The 22,427-nt window shown below is 42.4% G+C and overlaps 1 protein-coding gene across 1 annotated transcript; it reads right to left on the bottom strand.

Moving 5' to 3' along the window:
* Positions 1-1,200: 1,200 nt before the first annotated feature.
* On the bottom strand, positions 1,201-21,133 carry T265_12791 (hypothetical protein; the record flags this gene model as incomplete). The annotated part of the gene is made up of 4 exons (XM_009165491.1): positions 1,201-1,862; positions 5,866-5,911; positions 11,550-11,682; positions 20,019-21,133. Coding segments are annotated over 4 exons (1,944 nt in total), but the record flags the coding sequence as incomplete, so codon positions are not given.
* Positions 21,134-22,427: the final 1,294 nt, after the last annotated feature.

The raw sequence follows: 22,427 nt of genomic DNA, 5'->3' as shown, positions 1-22,427 counted from the left end.
CACGAGGGTCCTACTCCTGATTACATAGGGCTACATTCATCTAGTTTGCAATGAATGCACAAGCTTCGAAAGAACAAGTTCTTATCTTCTAAACCATTGAACCAAATCGAGCATCCTTATCGTATGCGTCCTGAATAATGTCTCATGTATCCAATTGCATTCAATTGTATTCAAGTGTATTCGATTTTTTTATTAGTTGTAGGTGGTTTCGGGCTTCGTAGAAATCAGTTTCACGCCACTCTCACTACAACAGTCCGTCTTCTATACTCCTGCTCTCAAGTTGTTGAGTTAATACCTAAAAACTCACAGTTTGACCTTCAAGCATCTGACACATGATGCGCGATCATATATAACGCTACCTGAGTGGGAAATCTTGAAGGTGTGGAAGTCCGGTGAACCGTCTTACTGTGCCAGATTATATCTGTCCACCAGACTTTTATCCAGACTCGGTGTACTTCAAACTATTTGACTGCATTTATCGTGTCGGACAGCAGGATTCCTACACTATTTTCTTGGCTGTTTATCACATCCGAATTCTCGCCCCACATGCCACTGAATCAACTGGAGCGGAATTTACCCCTTCGCTTCGTTTTACGAATTTCTCACTCATGTCCAGTGCCTGTGTAGGTCAAGAAATTTAAACGCTTTAACTATAGTCCAGTGACCGGATAAGGTAACGCAGACCACCTCGTGCAGACACTGAAGTAAACGAATGGACTAGGAGAGGCTTTCAGAAAACCTACAAAGTCGAAGTCGCTGCTCGAGCAGCCAGTCAGAATCGTAGTAATATAGCCGGTCATCTCATATTGATACCTCTTACCGGACCAGCATGTACGCTAAAATTGCGCGGTAGTTTCAATGTATTAATCCAGCAAATGAAGGATTTTGTCAGAAAAGGTGAACAAATATGACCAAAGTTTCCCCAACGCTTTTTAATTGATACGCATGTATTGAATAGTTTTCGCCACCTGAAGTGTCAAGTTGCTGGGAGAGTTGTTCGTATTGAAACGCTGGAAAAATGAAATTATAGTACGTTTCAAGATCAGAATATGCATATTGAACACAGGAGATCCATGATTGTAAGCTTCATTCGCTTGATAATCCCGAGTTCTTTCTGATTGTTCTGTTTCTGTCCTGGATATAAGCATCACGAGGTATAGCTAAGCACGTCCACCTCTGTGGCGTTGTGAGACCGGTAATCACCGTCTTAAATGTGAACGTCTTCGATCCACTTTTGAGCCCGATATCTCGCTGAGATTCTGTCCCAGAAGCTTATCTACTTGCATGCATGTTTGAGACAAACGATGTAATGGATGCACACCAACAACAAATGGGTCCTCATTCGATCCGTGGTAGGCGTCATCAAGTTGATTGGAAGTTAAGGAACCAAATGTTAGCTTGTTTGCCAGCAAATGGGCAGGCGAAGTCGTCCAGTGTTGCGTCAGTGCATTAATTGGAGAATGTGTGTAATCAGCATCAGAAAAAGACTGGAGGTACATTGCACTTCCGTCCGAACTATTGGGAGGTGCTATAGAAGCAGATCCGTGGATGGCTTCGGTGGATTCACTTTTATTTAGAAGTGATTGATATATTGGAGCCTGAGGTACAGGTGAACCTCCATCAACTCCAGGATAGTCATCCGATTTTATTCGATCGGAAGGCTGACGTAAAACCTCTTTTGAATCGTATATCGCATGAGCAAATTGATCGGACTGTTGTTCTTTCTTGTTGTGTTTTAGGGATCCGTCTGGTTCAAAGGTCGATGTGGTCTCCGGAACAACCATAAGCTGCAGTTCTGGTGGATTGGATCTTGATACGGGTTGCACAGAACGTTCGAGTTTCCGGAATTTTGCCCTCCGGTTCTGAAACCAAACCTACAACAAAGAGATTGCAGGAAAATGAAGCCAACAAATGACCAGTTCCGGAATTTCTCTGCTGATGACCATTGTTGCCAAGTAGAAGTACTTGTGACTGGAATGCGCTTAGATCACAGATAGAAACAAGCAGCTTTATATCAAGCAACGTTTCATGAATTGTGGGTCACTTGAACCTCTAGTGTAGTGAGGATAGCAGAATTTGGTGAGTAGTGTTGTCTTACATGAGCTCGTGGGCAAACGTTTGTCAGCAGCAGTATTCGATATTCCGAGGTGCGTTACCGCTGAACGCGGAACACATTGGAGGTCAATATAGCTCAACTGCGTAAAATCGCCAGTGCCTCACTCCTAATATGTGACACCTCTATACCATTAATATCACCCATGACGTAGGACTATGATGCTTGGCATTCCGGGTACAAATTCCGTCTGTCGAATGTCTTGAATGAATGAGACTTTAGCTGACCGAAATATACAACGATGCATGCACTTGAACTATACATTCGACTCGTCTATCGAAGGCGCGCACTTTAGGATAAACCGAAAATGCTGACGACAACACAAGGTGACCACTCTTATTATTGCTCTCAGCGTGAGGGACAACCACATTTTCTCAGTAAACAATCAGCTCACTTCAAATGGAAGCACTGGTTCATGATCTGCGCTATAAACATGATATAAGGCACAACGGACCAGATCAAGCGTTTAGTAAAATTGAACATTTTGTGACTAGTGGTCAGGTAAAGGGAACTAAACATGAATTCGAATGGCGAAGGTGTCCACTTGAGTACAAACGTCCTGATTCATCTGGTTAGCATCAGAAAGGTCAGATTTCTGAGACTCTCAGCTTGCTAGTTGCTGATTAGGCAGACAGCGCTGCAGCGCGTCGCAGCCTCGTACCAAGGCCAGACCGCTTGCGTCAGCATTGGACCAATGTTCAGACGGTGTATCTCCAATAAATAACTTGAGACCGCTGTATTTTCGCACTCACACGCACTCACGCTCTGGCACTCACTTGTTCCAAATAAAGCTGTCGCTTTTCCCTCAGTGAGTCTTTTTCCGCCACTAGGCAGTGGATCGGGTCAAAAGTGAGATACAACACATCGGCGAATCAGCAGATACAAAGGTTAGGAAGTGATGGATTTGCCAGGGTCATCGCTGGTATGAACAAATGATTCGCGCTTGTGATGCCCAAAGAAAAGTGCAGTTTAGAAGCAGTGGACAGAAGTTTGAGTGTAGTGGCTTGATCTTCTCAAATAATCAGGACACGTTCATCGTGTTTCCCACCATGTCGAGCCATGCTGAACACAATTGCTTCGACTGATTTGCGTTGACTTTGAGATCCTAGTTTACGGGTTGTTTGTAGTCAGCACAGGGCCCTTTGGCAATAATATGTAGTGTTGTGACACAGTCCCATCGGAGATTTTGTAGCTTCGAACCTTCCTGGGAACTTAGTGTGTATGAGTTTGTGCTCCTAGGGACATAACGGAGCTCCTGGAATGTAGTTCCCTTACAAGCCTTTGGAATCAGTGGAGTTCCCAGAGTGTGGTTTCAATCACTTTTTTATTCTCTAGGATATTATCTCCTATCCGAATGCGAAAGCTTTGTAGCGTGCAGTCCACTTATTGTGGCATACGGATTCTACAGTCATGCAATAACTTCTGAATAACCTGGGAGTTAGCAGCGGTAGAGGTCAAGTCACTGAATGCGCTGAAATTTCGAAGAGGTTGGCGTTGATTTTGTGACCAATCTTGACTTCTAGTCATTTAGCTAGTTTGGTCGTTCTCGTGTACTCAATCAGCACGGCGGAGAGAGAAGCGAGAATCCCATCTGATATCAATAGTGTGTGCCAACCGGGAGTCCAACTACTTGTCAACATGTATGCATTTCAACGTTTTTTCGAAGCCTTCGTCTAGTAAGTTCTCTAATTATCTGCGAGGCCACCTGAATCCAAATCAGCCCGAAGTTCCCGCCAGGAATAATAGTGATATGTATCAAATCGCCGTTAATCCCATGCGTATCAAATTACGGTTTGTCTGAATCAGCACGAGCAGTGAACTTATTGCTGCGCATCCTGAACCAGACGAATAACCAAAGTGACCCAGGGATGCTTTCTTGGGATGTCCTAACGAGCTAGTAAATATTTGCGGGTGTACCTGTCACCTCTAACTGAGCAGCACAGATATTCCTCCATTCAGTTACTGTGACCTTCTGCGCTGTTCTACACGCAAGTCGTCTTCCCTGCACTACTTTTCTGGAAAGCGCCATTGTTCAGAAAGCTCGTGTGTCTTTGGGTGCCAGCCAAAAGGGGAAAAATAACGAATAATGGCTCGAAGCTTCCTTCCGATCACCGAACAGCTGATTTAATCTGAATGCTGACACTAGCAACCAAGGCCACCTTTCTTCCAGAAGTACAACGCACGTATCAAAGCACATGTTGCTCAGTCCGACATTGAAAAATTCTTGTTGGTTCTGGTCTGCGAATTGAGGTTAAAGTAGCGTTAAGGGATGTGACTGGCATGGTAAAACAGATTAACCAATTTCTTATTGAGTACAATAGGCATAAAAGGCAGCTATTATGAAAGAGGTACGTGTCCCACTTGGATCAGTTAATTCCACCGTGCACTTTAGCAATGATACGGCAAACCTCCTTTCGAGTAATATGGACGTGCATTCTGTTTCACCTTAACTACTGAAAAGTGTATAGTAGTCAGTTTCCTCAGGCGTTATTTGTCGCACATCACCAGCCCTATTCTGCCCGTGCCTGTAATTAGCTCGTATTTAAGTGTCAATTTCGGAGCAAAGCCACCATCATTTGTCATCATAATGGGCATAGAATGGAACTCTGTGCATTATACAGGATCAAGCGGAAATCTGACTGACTAGAATCTGATCGACTCCTTACGACATAGTTTCGAAAAGTGAACACCAGTATTCTACGGGACTTTGAAGATCGGTGATATATGGCGCAGTTATTACGATGAAATAAGCATTGGTTTTTATAATATACGGTCCGTTGCACTTCCATCATGCTCAGGTTTGAAGAGAATGTTACCCAATCTATAAATTAAATTTTGAAATCTTGTTATAATGTTTTACTCAGTAATACAGACTTGCCTGAACTCGCGCCTCAGTCAAATCAATCCTCAGTGCAATATCCTCCCTCGTATAAATGTCAGGATAATGCGTTTCCTGGAACGCTCTCTCCAATTCCTTTAACTGCGAACTAGTAAAAGTTGTGCGAATCCGTCGTTGTTTTCTCCTTTCTTGAAGCGTCATTGTTGACAGGTTTACTGATCCGGCTGGCAGTATGGAGCTGCGCTGGTGTCCGACGGTCGGATTGAAACAACCGTCGGTTATATTTGCGTTGTGTTCGTTAGGCGAACCAGAGGACGCATATGGAAAATCAAGACGGGTTCTTGGACAAATGAATCCTGTTGATGAATGAGATAGATATGAGCACCCTCATTTACCGTGTTTCAAATAGTGGGGAATTTATTGTTTTGCGAATTTTTATACGCGTATAAGAGGCGCTGGGGGAATTATGGTAGGCGAACTATAAGTTTATTGAAGAGAACCTCTTCATACATACATTCAGATCAAGTATATGGCGGAATGCATCTGTTTATCATGGTGTATGAGAGGAATCATCCGTTGAAGACCAGCTTTATCATCCGCAAACAACGACTTCTCTGGAATGGATGCGTTTTATTTTGATTTCATTAGATAATGGTACCGACTGTGTGCGCTTTACGCCAATGTAACTATTTTCCCCTTTCTAAACACCATAGTCAAATGAGAGTATATCTGTGCGTTTTACGCGAAGCACGGTAACAGAAGGACTACTGAATTATGAGGCACTGCGAGCAGTTGGATCAGTGAACCGAGAATGTAAGCAAGCTTGTTTACAACCTCATGAGTATAGACATGCTTGTAACCCTTTGGATTCATTTTCAGTGGCCTGGGACACGAGGAGCACGATTACACTTACCTGGTCGCCATCATTCACGTCGAATCGCTTTAACATATACACAGAGCTAAAAGCCAGACATGGCACACTGAACCAGATAACTCGAGGACAGAAACCGCCAGACCCGATTGATCTGTGTCAAGCTGAACAATCATTACCCACAAGACGATGGTCGCTGGATGTGCCCATGATGTCAAGTCGGGGGTCACCTGGAAGTCAATCAGCCCGAGAGGGGACCAACTGGTTAAAGGACGACGTTGACCTGGCTAGTCTGTCCTGGCAGACCGGCAGGCTTTTAAACACAAATAGCATTTTCCAAGGTCCCCTCATTGACGTTTTGCCGAACGGTGGGGTAGTACTAATCTACTACGTACATACGCCATCTCGACTAGAGATGGAATAATTGCAGGCAGATTTTCAACTCAGCGGGCAGAAAACAGCCGAACAGCTGCTGAGATTGCTCCAAGTTAGATGAAGGAGCTCCTCATTCGAAGCTGATGTTTGTGGAGTGATAGCATGCAGAAACAGCAATGGTGATCCCTTTTGATACTTGGTAACTTCTAGGAGGCATTCAAATGAATAAATAATTTGCGAGGAATAATCGTGATAGCATATATTACGAGCGAAAGAAAGAAGGCCTTCGCTACGGAATTATTAGGAAATGCTAACTGACCAGTTGCAGACTATTGAACAGGGAAACAAAACTATCATATGCATCTTGTTTATAAAAACTGAACACCCATCTTCTCTGGAACGCGTCTTCCTGAACTTTCCTGTGTATTGATTGACTGTTTCTCAAATCCAAGCAAGTGCCACAAAGCGACTCCACAAATTCCGCAACAGGTTTCCCTTTTCAAGGGACGCAAAGCGAATTTACAAGAAGAAAATATACTACGCGCATGCCTCTCCCATCAGTAGTATCACCGTTATACGAGTAGTGCCATTTTCAAAACAGGAAGTTTATTGTTTGGAAGAAATGTATAGGAATCTAGATGCAGTCACCAAACGCACGGTGCAAGCAGTTTTGATCGCATAGTTTTGCTTTATTTCCCAATTTATTCTAAAATACATGAAGGGTCAATAAACGAACTAGGTAGCCTGGCTTAACTCAAGCCCTTTTTGTGCCAGAGAATGACCCGAATCAGCATTTTACGGCATTTTACAATGGCTTCTGTAGAATCATCATTCTGAGACGAACTTCCATGGACTTTGAGTGAAGTGGCCTTCGCTGTGTGGGTGCAGCCCTTAGGGAAGTGCTTAGTGAGACCACTGCATTAATCAGTCAGATTCCTGAAAGATTAGCGTAGCATAGGAGGTTCGGATGAGCTCGCCTACTTTCGCTGGACATAAGTTGGGGTTCACGGAGGTAATGAGTTGACAAATGTATGTGGATAAGCAGAAAAATGCAATTAGGCTAGAAGGAGACCCACGTAGCTAGTCGAGCACATGTGGCTCAAAGATAAATTTTCAACTTCCTTGACAGATGCCGTCATCTTCCAAAACGTTGGGAGATTGAGCGTGTTAATGCCTTTCAATTTTGGAGCCACATGTGTGGATCTAAGGTCATATTTCGGCTTGTGCTCGATGAACTCCGAGGGACAGGCCAAACACAGATTAATCTTGGCGACTTGACTACTACAGGTGTATGAAGTACGCAGTGTTGAACACTCCGAAAGCTGACGAAAGGCCAAAAGGTGCTCCTTGATTTGTTAGCATTCACTGATCTCCTGGTACCGTATGGCTCTTACATCTGGCTGACTCTCAACTGTAGCCAATTGGAACCTACATGAATACACATCACATGGGTTTTCCGTTGAAAGCTGTCACTGAATTATCTACTTACCACAAGGAAAATTGAGGTAAAAGATGCGACTAGAGAAAGAGTAACACTTTCGTAAATGTTGTGTTTTAAGACAAACCTGGCCAAAGCATATCGTTTTTACACTCGTTTTCGTAAGTGAGGTGAGCGAGGCTTACTGGGGCTACCCCCAATAAATCTCAACCTAATTGAAAAGCGTAACTAATGCAAACAAGTTTCTATAAGCAACCGATTTCCATCCATATCTTTTGGTAGCTTTGCAGATGGAAGTCAGTTTTCATAGTAAAAGTACTCTCTTGCATAGATAGACGTTCTCCTACCTGTTATTTCATCCAGTGAAATTAATCTGACTAAGAACCGTGTATTTTTCAGCAAGATTCATCCCATATCGGAATATCTTCAAGTACTCATGTGAAATCGGCCACGTTACTTATGACATAATGACAGACTTTCATTTCGTCCTCAAACATTGTTCTCATATTCACCCCTCTGTAGTTTTTCTCGCCAAGTGCTTTCTACATACACCTTGTAGAAACACACTGAATCAAATTTGAAATCCAATGGCTTTTGAAAACACGATGTTTGGTACGGGTGTGAACATTTTAGCTGAAATAAAAAATACCGATGTATAAATGCACTGAAATGTAAGATTTTCCTTAAAATAGGTTCGCTGTTTGGAAGTCTGCATTCTGCTATAAACATCCTGTTGATCGTTTCGGCTCTTTGCTGTGGCGTTCAAGTGAACCACGTTTCTGCTCTAGAGTAAAAGACAACCTAAATTCGACGCAGTGGGTTCCATAGAGTAATTGTGAAAAAACTTCTATTTCTGAGCTTACCAGAATAAATACCGGGCCGCTTCTTTCAAGTCCGTAAGTGCAAACTATGATTGTATTCGCCTTACAAAACCGGTTTAACCTCAGAATGTTAAATCAAAGTCTCAAAAACTTGCTTTCAGTTCTTCGAGGGAGCACTTTTTCATTTTGCATATAGCTATCAATCTTTCAAGCTTGTCGCTAACTGAATTAGGAAGGAAGGCTTTGTCAGTGGAACAGAGAGCAACAGTGCATCAGGGTGCACCTAATCTTTCTAGCCGAAACTAAATTGGAATGCTTGTTTAATCAGTCCAGCCAAACTCAGACAGCATCAGCTGACACTGTTAGCTGGTTCCAGTCAGGTTAAGCCGATCTGACTCCTTGGTATCAAGGGAATTTGTTAGCCAAGCATGCATCGTATGCGCTTCAAAGTAGAAGAAAGATGGAAAGCTCATCAGCTTCTTCCGGGTAAAAGGGGTCAAGTGGTTTGCATAGGTTGGAAGGGCCAACCGAATTCTGCGTTGAATGGAAGCGTGAACTGAGTTCGAACCCAGAAAATACCATCCAGAAAGTTGGAAACTAAATATATGTATGGACTGAAATACGCTGCTTTGGAAATTGCTCCTTCAGGGGACGGTCATTCCTTAAAATGCAGAAAGCCCTAATCACCATGACCACAGTTGGACCAAGGACAGCCCACGGTATCAAAATTTAGTCCATTGGCTTTCGGGTATATTCAATACCTTGCTACCTACTTTAGCGCTACACGAACGTCTTGCTGTTTTGCCATTCCTGTGCCGTTTCTGCGCTGGCCATGTAGACGGCAGAAATATCAGAGGAAATTTCACTAAAATAGTTTACCGTGGGTATCACTCACACCCTGGTAGGTTTCTAGTAAACAGTCTTAGTTCTTTTTTCTTCAACCAGGCACTCCAAACGGTTAACCCAGAGTATATTAAAGGAGAAATAAATGTACTACACTAATTATTCAGAAAATTGGCTAACTCACCTACTGATAAGTCTGTTCAACCAAGAGGTGAATGCTTCGTTTTACCTACTGCCGCTTAACCGATTGTTTTTCTTGATATGCCATTTGAAGTGGATAGAGTCCTCAATAACTACTCTCGTTTTCACTAATTTGGCTTTGACAAGAGACTCTAATTAGTTCAGCTTTATCTTCCTCTTTGTTATGGTCCGCTTCAGCTAACTGTACTGCGTCGGGCCGCCTCATGCTTCAGTTAATATGATATTCGAGAAGCCGCAATACATGTCCAGACGTAACACACTCTCCTAAGGTTGATGAAATTTCATCCGATTACAGATCCACGTTCCACGAAGATGGCATGGTTCACATCGAGGGAACAAACTGGATTCCAGAAACACTAAAAACGTGCTGTTACTTCCGAACCTGTCTAACACGACCTACCGAATTCAGTGTACCTGTGGATGCAAGTGAGCCAACAAGATACACATGGTGTTACCCCCCCCCCTAGGTAGCTCTGTCATCAGCCAACTGGAAAAAACGGTCCAACGAGTACTTTCTAAGAAGGCGTCCAAATTGTAGATACAAGTCAAAATTTGCACAGACCTAGACTGTTTTACGCTCAATCGAACAGTATGTCTTCAGAAACAGAAGACTTGTTCAAAAGATCCATACACTCCCCTAGGGAGACAGCTTTCACTGATGAACTATCTAAAAGTGTTTCAATCTATTTGATTTTTTGCTTACACTACAAACTTGTTTACATTCTTAACTTATTCTCGTTTTTCCTTAACTTCTGCCTTTTACTTCGAAATTCTTGGTGACCAAACCCACAGACATTTCCAAACCATTTATTCTAATAGACCATTCTTATGCCTTTCCCTCACTGGATCGACCCTTCACATTGTCGAATACTAGACTGGTTTGATCTTGTGAAGCATCGCGTGATTGTTTTAATCGTCGTTCTGGCGAACCGTTTTGATTCACGCATCACAATTATTAATTCTTCGGTCATGTGGAGAATTACAGCCTCACAAATGACGTGGTAGTGGTTTTTTTTAAACTGGTCAGCTCATAGTCTTTGCATCTCCAAGTAGTCACAGAACCCACTAATGGCTTTTGCGGATATGCAGATTGCAAACGTCGTGAATAGGGCTCACATCGGGACTTTCATCATTCTGTTTGCTTCAGTCGACAGCTGCCATCTCTCTTCCTTCCTCTGATTGTGAAGGCATCGACAGCTTCTAGAAAGATTAGTATGCGTTATGGAGGTGTGAAGTCAAAAAAAACTAATTTGTCACTTGAGGCTAAGAAGGCGAAAGCATACAGACGTGTCATGCATCTCCTGCTTCTGTTTTCAAAGAGTTATTTGGGGACTGAAATCTCCCCGTAAATTGCTGAAGTGTTCCACAAGAGTTGAATAGCTATCTAATGCTTCTTTCCATCACGTTTCCTTCAACATTGGGGTTAAAACCCTATTTTAAAGTGGGATATACACATGAAGAACCCAGTACTGGCAGCCTTTCCTCTCAGGGTGACGAAATGCTTAGAAGCCAGCTAGTGAGCTCAACGAATGAAGCATCTGCTACCTGATCGGCCAAAGTATATATCTATTTGCCTATCTAATTTACTGAAATAATAAGTACGATGCTCTGGAATGCTACCTGATTAATTAGTTAATCATGAAGATGTTAAGCTGTTTGTTAGCTATGTATATCATAGTCAGGTGCTCGACTTGACGAGGAAAATTGAGCTCATTTGACACCATCTTTTGCATCTCGCGAAATATTAGCCCACATATTCCGGATTTGTTTCTCCGCCAAATGTTCCCACTTGAAAATTGAAGATGCAAATTTTTAGTAAATCGCTAGATTGAACAATCTCAAGCTTGTTAACCAGCTGAGGTGAAATCGGCTTCAGTGATAATGGGGCGACTAGACATCATTTTGAATAATATCATTGTTTGACAAAAGTGGTGTTTGTTTCATTCAGAACTGACTAGGGAATGTAGAGACAATCAGACTGACACTCGGTACAGGAGCGGTGTACCGCTTCTTCATTGTTCAACAGCTGACGCGCACCTGTCACTTACGCTGTCAACTTTGATAGCGACTGAGAAAACATCTGTCCGCCAATTCTGTATGCTTCTACCTCAGAATGAACGTCCTTCACCCGTTCATCCAAATATTTCTTTTCATAAGATAAAAGGTTGCTACCCCTCAGACCTAGTGTTGCTCGCTTCCCCAACGCCTAGGGCGCCATCTGCCACAAGAAATATTATGACTGAGGAAAGCGCATTGGAGAATTATGTCTCTTGTGGTGTATAATTCATCTCGGGTTACGGTTGTTTCTCCCAACCCCGTCGTAACACCTGAAAACTTGGTGACTAAGTACAACCCGTTCATTTTTCTAAAGTCTATTGAGTGTTATGGTAAATCAGAACAGTAGATGGCCAAAATCGTTCGTAAAACGCTTAAGATGTATAGTTGTGTGATTTTAAATGTTTAGTATTTTATTTGCATACGTGAGATACTACTTTGAACATCAAGTAAATCCGTGCTTAATTTCTGCGTGAAATCCAAGTGCGGGGTCGGAATTATTTGAAATAATTGTAATCTCAAACAAAATAACTAAGGTCTTCATTTTTCTAAATCCAGCACAATTTTGTGCAAGCTACGGTAGAATTGCGTCGAACAGTATTAATTTATTGGAAGACAGATCTCATAAGTGCCGCACTACGAGACCCACCTTGGCAGACAGGCAGAAGCGAAACTCAGTGCTGAAAGAATTATACCAACTAAACCATTGTTTACGCTCTGTTGTGGACCGCCAGGTCATTTACTGTGACATAAATATGTTGGTACAGAAGCGTACTGACGGAAGACAATAAACTGAACGTCACTTACCGTGTAGCCTAAATTGTCAAAAAGTAAAGCACCGAAATTGTCTCGTAAATACTTTAAATTCCTTGAGCCATTTAACGGTTCTCATACTGTACTAATTATGGGGCAATTTGTAGCTTAACTCAGTGAAATTTCTCCCAGGCATGAAGCGCATTACGCTTATTGTCGCTGTCGTTGAGAGTTAGGTGCTGCCTGTTCAGCAAGCAGTGCTGATAAAATTTCAATCACTAACACAGTCTTCCATAAGTAGTTTTATTAATATTTACAGGTCTTTACCTATCAACCGTCGATGCCGTTACCCTAAACGGGAGAAATCGAATCATGTGCCGGTTCTGGCTCGAGTTGGACATTAGTAAAAAAGCCAAGAACTCACTCGCTTGGATATTACCAGTGTGATCGTTCACCGAAGGACCACGTGGCGTAAAACAGACTTCGTCAACTGTTTCCATAGATTTTATCAGCTCACTGAACTATGCCAAACACTTAGCATATTTGCTGTCCAAATATTTCGCGCACAAATTTAGCCAACAACCGATTCGATATAACTTTAATGCTAGAATTTGAGAATGTGCACCAAATGGCGCATGAAAAAAGTGGAAGGGATTGTGCCCTATGTAAAAATAAACTGAGTTAAGTATTTTTGTCAAAGAGCCGGATCAAGAGAGATGTTCCACAACTCATCATATAACCGCCGTGGGTGACCCCCGTTAACCGCGAAATCACTCGTGTTACCAAAGATAAATGAAATGGGGTCGATTCTGATCTAACAGTATGGGGCCAACACTCAACACTATTATATACCTCTCAACCCCACTTCTGTTATCTTTTGTACTTCCGATTATTCGCATCTTCAGGAAGTTCATCTCCCCTACTGAAATCCTGGGCTCTTGCTGTCATTTTTCTGCCAATAATCAACCAAATCATTACCGGGATATTATATTTTTTACACGAGGTAGCCATGGCAATCGATTCCTTGAGTCTAATTACGGCTTCTGCATCGAGAGGGAAGGTATATCATTCGTTTTAGATAGTAATCACAGTTGATCGAAACCACAGTTGTCCACCGTTGTCCACACAGAACAAATCCTTCTCCCCCTTCCCCTCTCATGCTAGTCTCTGAGTCCACTCTACTCCAGACGCAAGTTCCTCTACAAATTTGATTTAATCAATAATAACTCCAACATAGAATCAGTCAATCAAAAAACGTGCATCTGCGCTTCCAGCGAAATTGCTAATAGAATTAGCTAGTTTTGGAACTGGTAACTGTCACTGAGTACGGTGATAGCAGATTGCCAGGGTGATGAGGAGAGAAGGGGGACGAGCGACTTGGGCAGGAATAAATTTGGTGTTTACCCAACGGCTCAGCTCCGTTCTGTCTGTCCAGATGGGGGAGTGGTGTTGCGAGTTAATATTGAACGATGTGGAAGGGTTGAGGAGGCTGGTATGGATAAGCAAATTTTGTAGGAAAACAACATGAGACTCATCACGTGGAAAAATTTGGGCTAAGCCGTCGTTTTCACCTGGTTGTGGAGCAGTCAGGGAAAACGTGAAAGGGCAGATGCTCCCGTGGGGTTACAGACCAAGTCGGATTCGAATTTCACACCATTCAGGTCAGTTTACATCACACTAGACCAACAGCTAAGCACTAATTATAATGCTGGTCTGACCTAAATGGTGAATTCACAGTATTTCCCATTTGACTGACGACGAGGATAACCGCCATAGTTATCGGTAGATAATGAGTGAAAATTTAGCTTGCCGGAACACTATTTGTAGATTCTCAAGGACAGTAATGACGCACAAAACCGGTAGAGAGAGCGGTGCGTAAAGCTTGATGCTATTTAGTTCTGTTCATGTACTGTGCTCACGACAGGAAAGATATGATTTCATGCGTGCAGAAGTAACGTTGGGCTATCATTAGCTATTTTGAAGTTAAAAAGAGTCACCCTCAAGACTACCATGCGTAACCCAGTGAATCACCTCCACGTAATTCATTAGCAACCAGTGCAAAATTGTAACAACTCCTCAAACTAAAACCTTCTTCTTGGAAAATACGCTTACATGTCTCCATTCTTCTTCGAAACAAAAAGCCTTGTTCATTATTTATGTATCGCAACGACTTTGAAGTTTTAAACTTAGATTTCATCCTATAAGCAAAGCCATCCCGCAGTGAAAAGTCAAGGCACATGGCAAATGGCATTCACCTTCACTGGCAAGAATCACTAATGCAAATTTCCCTTCATCTGTAGATTCAAGCGTGCGGCTCCCAGATTCTATCGATGAACTGTCTAAGTTGCAGTCAGGTGGGACATGAAACAAAAACCTCAACTAGTGTAGTCCATCTCAGTGTGTGCGGTGTACACTTCTGGCGAGCAGTAGGGTGCCTTTTTTATTGCTCTTTGAAAAGCAAATTAATCCCTCAGATCTAATTTGAACCCTTTTCTACTTGTAGTTAGTAAGGCATCTCGCAGAATATTAATCGTTCTACGAAGTCACGCCTTTTTGTTTTTGTTTGTTTAGCTTGTTTAGTCTGTTTTGTTTAGTCTTTAACTTTTATCCCAATGGTTTGATTATTCCGGCTCGTGGCAAGGATTTAACACCATGTCACAACGCAAGCAATCATAAATCACGTCATCTTTTTTCATTCATCACTACGACGGGAATTGCACAGTCTTCAGAAATGTCCAGTGGCGAATCGACATCGTTACTGACTTGGAGAGCAATGAGATCTTTAGCCGAATGCTAAATGCTCCAAACCTTTTGAAGTGTAGGTCAGACAAGGTACCAGATAAGAGAGGAACGCGTTGAATCGCCATTTCATGGTATCAACTGTAACGAGGCCACATTAGCTGTTCCCACCCTGAAACTCGGATGGGAATAATGCGGTTTTGGCTATGTGCCACCAGCATATGAGGTAAGCACACTGTGAATTAGTGACACATGCCCGTCGTTAAAGCATGGAATTGGTCTACTGATCCCAGAATAACGAACTGCTTCGATGATCAACTCACAAGCCGGTACCTTTTAAATAAGTCATCGACAACTCTGTGAGTATCCATGAATGATGAGCCCTCAGAAGAATAAAGATGATAGTAGGCTATCAAAGAATTTTCAGCGACCCCGTGTTCCGTCAAAAGAACCTTCAAACGGTTTCATACATGTTTACGTTCATGTTTACAGAGTAGGCGAATTCGCTGTTAGGTTCATGCCTTAAAGACGGATCTGAAGATCATAAAATCACGTCCGACTTAAATTATACAGTTTTTAGCAAAATACACTCATTTGCAAACTAACTTGGTTTTTCGAGAGTCTCATCTGGAAGCCAGCTGAAACTCTCGTTCGTAATGTTTCCAAGTAGAGCATAAGGTTGAAGGAAACCCGGGGACTGCACCTACCTGACTGGTCCCGAGAAGGGCGAAACCTGTCGTGGGCTGTCGACGAATTTTCAGCAGAAAAGAATCACTAATACTAGTACCGCACACTTAAATCTAATTTACAATGGGTTAAGGAAGAGGAAAGTTGTTTAAGGGAACTTCTGGTAAAGATCTTGAAGAGCACAAGCACTAGCTTAATTTTAAGTCACTCAACATCAAAGCACTCATTATAGCCAGTAAAATACGGAATTGTAAACGACACGTTGTAGAATGTGCACACTCTCATGGTTGCACATGGTTACATGTTCTTGCATGATCTATTACAGTTCTCTGCTTTTCCCATCGTAGATTGTCCGGAGTAAATTGAAGAGCCTTGCTGGAGGAAGCATTTTAAAAGAGACTCTGGTAATTTTTAATCAGCGATAATTTAAGCGAATTATTTTGAGTACCTTGAAAAGTTGTCTGAAATTTAAGTTGGATCTATCCCCCACTCTAGTCATCGAATACTGCTATCAACTTTCTCTTTACGCATAGTACATGAAGCCACCTCATGTAGCAGCGTTTCCGCACGCTAAGACCAGATTTATGTTGCTAATCAAAGCAGTGGGCAGATATCACTTCCCACGAAGAAGACCATATGGGACATTCACAGTAAATAATAAATACACTATAAACGCGACTACTTTGGAGATGAGAAACAGTGGTATATGTAACTGACAGATTAACATGCATATCAATTTTGTCCCATAGCCTGCTACATGGCTAACGCTTATCCATGCCGGCGTTAAGATCACCTTTGTGTAGACGTAATACATTATTCATAGGGCTACTGAAAACTCTACGACAGCTCACAACCGGTGTCACCCTTCTTCGTGCTCATCATGTAGGCGAGATTCCCGAGTTTCTGTCAACTTTATGTTCTACTGCAACCAGAATTGCACGAAATTCGACACGCACTCACATGCATACCAGTTTGGTTGTGTATTTGTCGAATTTCGTGCAATTTTGGTTTAAGCACAATATAGGGTTGACGGAAACTCGAAGCCTGTGCATAAGCGATGGGCCCCAAGAAGGACGAAACCGGTCGTGAGCTGTCAAAATTCTTCATGAGTCTTTTGAGTAGTGCATTACACGAATAAAGTGTATTACGACATCGTGAACATCGTACCAACTGAAACATGAGGCGGCCTGGTGTAGCATTTTCAGTCGAAGAAGAACATTAAAAACGAGCGATTCATCTGGGTTTCAGACGCGTCTCCAGTGAAAACCGAATTGGTATGCGCATGAATGCGTTTGCCGTTTAATCAATTGGTTGATGGCTCTTTCGTGAGAGGTGCCTGCGAAGAACAAATATAGGTAACCCGTTCACTAGGATAACGTGCCAGTGACTATGAATTAAATATGACTAGCACTCTTTTCCTGGTAAGTGTCAGGAACAGTTGGACGGGGGATTTGGCCAGATGTCCCAGTTTGATCAGCGGATACAGGAGGAAATCCCCACTAATTTCCGTGCTCCTTCGCAGGACCATCCCTCCGTAGTTGTCGCCCCTACCGGGTTCCGTCAAATTTAAGCCGATGCTAGCATAGAAGACACCTAACAGTCCGGTTAACAATGTCTAGGTGGAATTTATTCCATGTCATATTTTGTGAAATCAGTTTCATATCAGTCAGTTTGACATACATATATATGCAATTTCACGGAAAAGTCCGAGTTTTCATTGCATATTTTAACGGCGTAAATTTCAAATAACATCTAGAGGAGTATGCATCTGGGTACAGAAGTTTTTTATTCGTTCATACTGTATACTCATGTAAACACAGTGTCAATTTCGTCCACGTCTAGGCATTAAAATTTTTGGTCATCACCCTTCTATCTAGGTTTGTGGATTGAACAGAAGCAAAGAAGCCTCATTTGGGAACTAAGTGATGTGGCTTATCAGAGGAGTTTCCCTAAGTCAACAGCAAAAAACCTGCCTGAAAATCGCAACATATCAAAAATATTTCGGCCGTGTTCAGAAGGGGAATTCTACAGACAAACTGAGGCATTCGCATAAATCTGGCAGAAGGCCAACAGGGAGTCTTTTGCAGATTATTGTGAAAGACAAGTGTGTGTTCAATAAATCCATGAATCTTACTACGATGCCCATAGTTCTTTCGGGCTGTTTTGTGGATGGAAGCTACCTAATAATTTATACATATTTACGAACGAACACACGCACGCCACTACGAGGTACGTGAAATCACGTTCTTATTGGGATTTGAGCATGCTGTGTGTTGCATTGTGACCTTGCACGCCAGGTACCTTTTACTTTTAAACTACGGAACTTGTAACATGCTACATTGCGTTCATCGTTTACTTCGACCAATCATTTCAAGCCACGTTGCTGTGGGCCTTCAGCTCTTGCCGCTCTTTTAGGTCATATCGAAGCCAGGTGAAGCAAATTGGATCCGCTAGTATAATCAAGCCTAGGTGTCATTCAAAATCCGCTTAAATTAGTGCGCTAGCTATCCATTTGTCGCATGGTACAATGCGATGGCTACAATTACGCTCGTTGTACCGGAATACTACTAACAGTACAAGGCCCTAGAACGTGGCGTTCAGCTCAGTAACGTAACTGGTCAGCATGTGAAGCTGTCCGAGCGCAGCGTGAAGGAACCGCAAAAATGTGTTTCAAGTTCTATAATGCAGGTGTACACATTTTATACTCTATATTTTATCTCTTAGTTATCTTGCTACATTACTTTAAGTAGGGAACTTCAGACAGGACTTTACCTCGAGTGCTTATGGAAACGACCAAAGCACTTTCATGTGAATATCAACGGTGATACCCTTATGCAGTAGTGTCTTTGAATGGTTGACTCCACAACCAATACACATGCACAGAAGTGCACGGTTGTATCGAGTTTTTAAATGATATTTGGTTACGCAATTTGAAGAGCGTTTTGATCCAAGATTTGCTGAGACTTCACTCTGTTAGATAACGCACAATTTTGTAGATCGGTACTCAAAGAACACCAAAACAACCTCAAATTATGCCTCAATTAAACATCTCAGCTCAGATTTTCCAGCGTTTCCTTGTAGTTTGGTCAATTGGTGAAATCTCTGAGTGGATGCTGAGCAAGTGATAATGAATAGACGGAACTTTCTCCCTAGATACAGTTCTCACCTAGAATTATGCACTAGAGTTACTGGGAGATTTTCGAAAACCTGTGCCGCGATTTGGATTGTTAATCGGTTGCATTGATCCACTGATGGTCCTTCGTCACTATGTAACACCTGACAACATGCACTTCAAGTAATTATTGCCGATACGTATCATGATTGTTGAAAGTGATTTTGATTACAGCAGCTGAAATCTTATCCTGTCGAACAACCAAACCAATGGGCTGAAACAGCGTATGCAATCATCCTCACTGTCACACGTGAAAGAGCTACATTGTGCCTTTCGTTATTACATTTATATGGGCACATACACAAAGGATCAAACAATAATCTCAGTGGCAGCAAGAAACGAACAATGTCTGGACCATAATCTGAATTCACACCTGGTATGTGACGAATCCAGTCGCGAAGACCTTCAGGGAAGTGCCCAACAGAGTGAGTTGAATAGATTGACTTAGAACTAAGTACGATTGTGAGACCTAACTTCTATTCGTGGCACTGGATGAACAGTTTACGTGTGCTACAGTGTTCATAACTTTGGCAGTAACCCGTAAAAGTACTGGTATTTCTGTCTTGAATATCAATACAAAGGATATCCCTCACGCTGTAATTCTCTTGAGTAACAGCGGAAGCAACAGGTGTGTCTCCTTGGATACCGTCACAGTTTGTAACTAAATGTTCGCCTCTGCACACATTTTGCCACATGTGCAATGGGCTTCTCTACTTTTCACCTTAAAGTCACGCAGCTGATTCGTCAGTCAAAAGGTCTGCGTCACTTGGAAAGATTTTGCTAGATCAAAAATACGAAGTCATACCATTAGAACAGTAAGCTTCTGTTCGTGCAAAAAATGCCAGTAAATTAATTCAGGCTAAAAAATTTGCAAAATTTCCGACAAAACATGCTAACAATCACGGAATAACTCTCTCCTATATCGGTTTTGGGCTATCTGACAGATGAATTTTGTAGGCAAACACTTCATGGGCTAATGTATATTGGATAGCATGAAGGATGTAGAATCGGCGGGATTTTTACAATCCAACCTAATCAGTTTGGCTGTCTTTAAATGCTGTGACAGTAAAGTATACGCTTATATTCGAAACATAAATAAAATTATACTTACGACAGTCTGCTGACTCTCCTAGTTCCAGGGAGCCAGTGACTTGTTGGAATCGTGATCTGCTTTCTGTGTCTACAGAGTTGCCTTTATCCGGGTGCTTGAGGCCACATGATGTATTCTCAAAAGCTTTTAAGTCTTCCTGATTGATACCATTTGCTATTCGGACATCCTCATTATTTGTTGCGCAGGCGAAGGTTTGTGTCCCATTTGTCCATTGGGATGGAACGCTTCTGGATGATCTATCAGGCTGGTCAAATACCTTAGTGGAGTTAGTGAGCAGTTGACTAGACGATGGTAAGAACCCTGGAGTGAGGTTCAAAGCGTTGGGCCATGGAATAGGTAAATCATCCGCTTTGAAATCGTCATCACACTTCGAGCCGTGTCCTGAGTAAACGTTGGAATTGCCTTGTTCAAAACCCCGAATGAAACTGGCTTGTTCTCCTGATTCTGGCTTTGAACTGGTTCCGATGGTTGAATCCGTAACACCATGACTTGTATATTTTGATCGCTGGGCTCCGTTCAGGTTGGGCGATAAGAATGATGCCAACGATGAAGGATGTTGCAAGTCCCAATATTCAAGGCCCAGGCTAGAATTGAATGGAACTCCTACGGGAGTTGGATTATTATGGGTCAAAACTGCAAACTGGTTCCAATAGGCTTGCCCCCATACAGCTGAACCCAGAAATGGAACCACCCTGGATTCATTGATCAGATCATGATTGGCTGGTGCATATATGGCACTTGAAACTCCCCAGTTCGTCGCCGAAGCTCGATTATCCAATTTTGCATCTTCATTTGTCGTCCGGTGTTTACAAACATTCGACCTCACCGTTTGCACGGCTAACTCTGGATCTATAACATCGCTTCGCTTTACAGACGCTGGGTGGACTGAGTAGACCGACTGGATTGAACAGCAGTTCGGGTCGACAGATTCCGTAGATAGTGGCAGGGCGATTCTGGAACTCGTGTAGTCAGGTACTGGATCATGCCACTGTGTGGTAGTGCACGGCGAAGCAGCAACATCTGCGTCCACTAGGTCAGATGGATAGTACCTGTTTAGGTCTTGATGATTTAGCACAGGCGGTATGTTATTCGTGTAGTATGACATGGGATCGAAGCTGATTGTTAAACCGCTAAATGGATTTAGCAATTAGCAATTAGTGAATTAGCTGGGGCAAAACCAGTGCTGGCAAACATGTGCATTAGGGGGAAATTGATCGCCTTCTAGTTAGCAATATGACTGTCCTTCCCTCTCCCCCTTCGGACATGTTTAACCGCTCCTCACACCAAATTGGATAAAGCTCCCTGATCTAAGTGACAAATTAAATTTGCCCACTTTCACTGGTGTTGGATAATTTCTGGGACAGTTTGTCTGCTCTGTGTGCGTGTGTTCTCATGCCACAATCTATGCACATCTGCATTGTGGGAATCGCTAAACGCTGAGTACCGTTACTGGTAAAACAGCGACAATCAGGTAAGCGTGAGATTCTAACCAATCAAATGAGAGGGAATTAGTGCGTTTCTCTCCCTCGGGTGTCGAATTCAGCTCCGGTTTCATGTGGTCTCTACCCTTGTTTAGGCCGTCATAGACAGTGGAAAACTAGTGCGCGCTGGGGGTGGAAACCAAAATTGATTTTTCATGGTCTTGCCGATATTTCTCGTGAAACTGCAAGACTGATAATGGAGTAGCCTTTCTGATGTTGTTTAATAAGCCCAGTAGGTATACACCGAGGAATCTCGGGTTCACAGGATTTTTTTCAAAGCTTTATGGGCCAGTATTTTGGACAACAGAAGGCTCTTAAACTGTGCAGAAGACGGTTGCCTTCTACAACAAGTAGATTGTCCAGGGGACACTGAGAAACCTTGTTCATGATTTCTCTGGTGCATTATGTGTATTCTGATTATAACAATGACATTTGGTCACCAGTGTACCCGTGAAAGTTTGACGCGATCCTCATTAATCCCGCGCGAAGAGCTTCAGTTGACAGTCAGAAATAACCTGAACACACCAACGTCCCAACTGCTTGGGATGTTCAAATGGGTCGGGAGAATCAAATATTATTTATAAATAAAGTCAACCGTCTTAAATTAATTAAAGTCTCCATTTACAATACAGGTATGCACTACTTCAAGTCAAACGCTTTCTTTTATTCCGTAGGTTTTCAGAAATTTCCCAAAGCTAAAGAATCAGGGATTCAATTGTGACACAGCTTTACTTTCAAAGACATTTATGCCCGGTCCATCTATATTATAGCATTTTCGAATGTACGAGCCACAACATAACGGAAATCATGTGCATCTTTTGTAGCTACCAGAGGAGGCATAATAATCGCTGTTGAATTTACACAGACGGACAGCTTTATCTTTACTATTCAGTAGTAGTCTGAGAGACTAACAGATCTGTAAGTGAGT

The sequence above is a fragment of the Opisthorchis viverrini genome (assembly GCF_000715545.1).
Source record: "Opisthorchis viverrini unplaced genomic scaffold opera_v5_15, whole genome shotgun sequence".
Lineage (NCBI taxonomy): Eukaryota > Metazoa > Platyhelminthes > Trematoda > Opisthorchiida > Opisthorchiidae > Opisthorchis > Opisthorchis viverrini.
This window is presented reverse-complemented; position numbering and strand designations above follow the sequence as displayed.